General features: G+C 37.6%; 1 protein-coding gene across 1 annotated transcript; it reads right to left on the bottom strand.

Moving 5' to 3' along the window:
• Nucleotides 1-224: 224 nt before the first annotated feature.
• On the bottom strand, nucleotides 225-2,142 carry LOC139842545 (cytochrome P450 CYP736A12-like). The gene is made up of 2 exons (XM_071832671.1): nucleotides 1,468-2,142; nucleotides 225-1,037 (listed from the first exon to the last, which is right to left on the bottom strand). Exons 1-2 carry the CDS (start codon nucleotides 2,140-2,142, stop codon nucleotides 225-227), a joined length of 1,488 nt encoding a protein of 495 aa, XP_071688772.1.
• Nucleotides 2,143-3,613: the final 1,471 nt, after the last annotated feature.

Genomic DNA, 3,613 nt, shown 5'->3' on the forward strand with positions numbered 1-3,613 from the left:
TTACTCATCATATATATAATTCTAGTTTAATTTGAGATACCTAGTTAAAAAATGTGAAAATAAAAATTTTAAATGACATAATCTTACAAATTTCTTCACACTCAAAGTATATTTCTAATTTCATTCCACAATAACCTTAAACTTTTCTTTTGCATTACATTTTAAAACACAAAACAACTACAGTCTCTTCCCCACATGCTAAGACCCTATTGCGTACCTCTTATTCATCTTCGACGCGTTGGAATGGCTAATAACGGCTGAACCCTTGGTGTGGTTAACCCAAACTTTTCTTGCATATCCAACTCACTCGGTTCCATTCGGTTTGGAAGCACCCAATCAAAACAATGTACCAAGTTCGAAACTACCAAATTAATATTTAACAATCCCAAGTTCATTCCAGGGCACCCTCGTCTTCCAGTGCCAAACGGTATAAGCTGAAACGAAGATCCTCGATAGTCGATATCTTTACCAATTAACCTCTCAGGAAGGAACTCATCCCAGTTGTCGGACCAAACATTTGGGTCGCGTCCAAACGCCCAATAATTCACAAGGACCCGTGTGCCCTTTGGTATATTGTAACCACTAATCACAATATCGTCTACTGATTGATGAGGTATTAAAAGTGGACCAATTGGATATAGCCTAAATGTTTCCTTAACTACCATGTGTAAGTAACTTAATTTTGTCAAATCTGATTCTTCAACAATGGGCTTATCTCCAATAACTGTGTTGAGCTCTTTTTGAAGCTCTTTCATTACTCTAGGGTTTTTGATAAGTGCACATAAGATCCATTCGATGGAGGTTTTGGCGGTGTCGGTGGCACCAGCTACCATATCTAATAAAATGGCTTTCATGCTTGGTCTATCAATGGTATAAGATAGATCATCATGGTTATTTGCATACTTGTGTTTTAGGGACAATAGTATGTCAATGAAATCTGTTTCGTCGGTTCGTTTGTTTTCTTCATGCTCCGCTATCAGCATCTCAAGCATTTCATCAAGTTCCTTGCTTAATGACTTGAAGCGCTTGGTCAATCCCTACACATGTTGATCACACACATCGAAACTTAGTTATCATTATTTCAAATATTTGATTCTGACAATTACAACAACAATACCAGATCTCATAAATGTCAAGTATGAGGTAGGTTGAATGTACACAATTCATGTTCCCTTACCCTAGAGTTAAAAAAAAGTCATTTATCTGCCCAAATATAGCAAAAAACCTTCCCTTTCAGAAGGACCTACGACCGATCCCGTTGATCGTATCTTATGTTCCTCATCTTGAAATATTGTCTTTGTTGAGTCTTTCTTAATAATCTTCTTTCTTTCATTTGAAGTGAAGTACTAAGTTAAGTGATAAAAGTTGACTAATTTTGACATCAACAACGGGTTGAGTTATAAACTGATAAACGAACAAGGTTTTCATGTTCATGTCGACAATATTATAGTCATAAATTAATGTTACCTGAAGATCAAAAGGTGCTAAAGTTGGCACATAGTCTGCAATATTAAATTTTCCAATTGCCTCCATACTCTTATCAATAATAGTCCTGAAAACAAATGTGTCATCATTTTTCTTGCCAAAAAGCATCCTGCACACCATCGATTCAATCACGTCACCTACTATTTCACTCAAATTCACAACCTTGTGCTCCTTCGACGCAATTTTCAGCTTATCCACCATCAGCCCAATCTCTTCCTTTCTCATCCCCGCAAAACCATTAATCTTCGCAGGACTCAAAAGCTCCACCGTACAAAACTTCCTTACATTCCGCCAATATGGACCATATTGGGCAAAGGTCATCCCTTTGCAGCCATAAGATAAGTACTTTGCAGCTTGAATGTTCGGACGCGATGCAAATATGGCATCGTGGGTCCCAAGGAAGAGTTTTGCAGCGTCTGGTGAAGACACAATCACAAATTGGACTGACCCAAGACGAATAGACATGATGGGGCCGTACTTTTGGGACAGCTTGTGGAGTGCACGGTGAGGGAGGTTTCCTAATAAGTGAAGGCTTCCGATAATTGGTAAAGGGGTGGGGCCCGGTGGTAAGTTTTTATGGCGGAGGTTAGTAGAACGCCATAGCCGAAACAAGATTCCGACTAGAACCAAGAGAAGGGCTAATGTAACAGGATACATTGTTGTAAGTAGTTTGCTCGTTTGTGTTTGTTAAGTAGTTATTGTAGTAATATGCATTGCTTTAATAGAAGATTTTATATTCAACTTTACTAAATTTATTTTATTATATTTATTCTTATTTTGAAAAGCTTTTAACTTTGCTCGTTGAATTGATCTCGATATCTCAATCACATACGAGGTTAACCATTGTTTCTATCACTTTGTCCTTGTACTAATCACTTATTGTAGTGTCACTTATTGTCCATGCATCGTTACATTTGAACTACCTACCCATTGACCCGGTCTTTGTGGAAATTTAGTTCTGGCATTTTAATTTATTGGTGATGACAATGACAATTACATATGTTAGATTATATATATTACATATCACATCAAATTACATATGTTATCACATCCGAAAATGAATGTTTTTAGTTAAATTATTTCTTTGTTAAATGTTATTCGGCAACGATTTGATATATTGAAGATGCCTCTAATAAAATATTGTTAGACACTGCGAGGCCCCAATCACAATCATAACAACAATAAACACATCAATCGAATAGTCAAGATTGTAAACAATACTTCAACTAGCTTCCTTGAACTCGGTTTAAGCTTTGTGGCTATTCTCTGGGATTTCTAACCCTAACTAGCTGTATGATATATTGATATTAGGGTGTGGTATTTATAGCCCTTTAATACCCGGCATGTGTACCCGAAAATAGAACCAATCCTTATAACTGCCCCATTTAAATTGATAATACCGTGGGATACACGTTTACCCGTTAGTATGTAAATAGGGGCCCAAATACCCGTGAGTATACCCGTTTACCTGCTAATTAATAACTAAATGGGGACCCGTCAGGTATGTGCCGTGTTTGGGACGGGTAGGGTTTGGGCTCTAATGGTACCCTCTTTTTCCTGTATCTCCCTCTTAGACTGGTTTTAGCTCTAACGGTTCGACTATATTTTTTTGCGATAGAGTTCCTTTTATGCGCCTCCTCGAGAGCAGTTTGTTGGTCGGTGTTCTAGTGGTTCTCGTTTTTTCCGACCGGTTAACATTTGGTCAATTGTGTTGTTGGTTTTTTTTTTCAGGTTTGCTTCACTTGCCTTGCTTCATTTGTGACGTTCTTTTGCTTATGAACGATAATTGAGGAGTGCACTTTGAAGGTGTTCAGATTTTTTTCCGATTCTATTTATGTCGGCCTTTCGTCGGGTTGAAGATGGTTCTTGGTTGTTGTGGTGGCAGTTGGCGTTCGCTTGATCAACGCCGTTGTTTGGTTGTTCTTAGGTTTAGTTTGGTATACATGCATGTTAGGAAATCTAGGTGAGCCCTAACAAGAACTTGATAACCCTAGTTATCAAACTCACCGTGCAACAAACAAATAATTCAACACAAATAAAGATAAGAACGAGAAACGTAAAGAATAAAGAATTAACGTGGTTATGTCCAATCGTTTAATTTAAACGAATTGGTTTACTCTACGACCAA

Source organism: Rutidosis leptorrhynchoides, chromosome 4, assembly GCF_046630445.1.
Source record: "Rutidosis leptorrhynchoides isolate AG116_Rl617_1_P2 chromosome 4, CSIRO_AGI_Rlap_v1, whole genome shotgun sequence".
Lineage (NCBI taxonomy): Eukaryota > Viridiplantae > Streptophyta > Magnoliopsida > Asterales > Asteraceae > Rutidosis > Rutidosis leptorrhynchoides.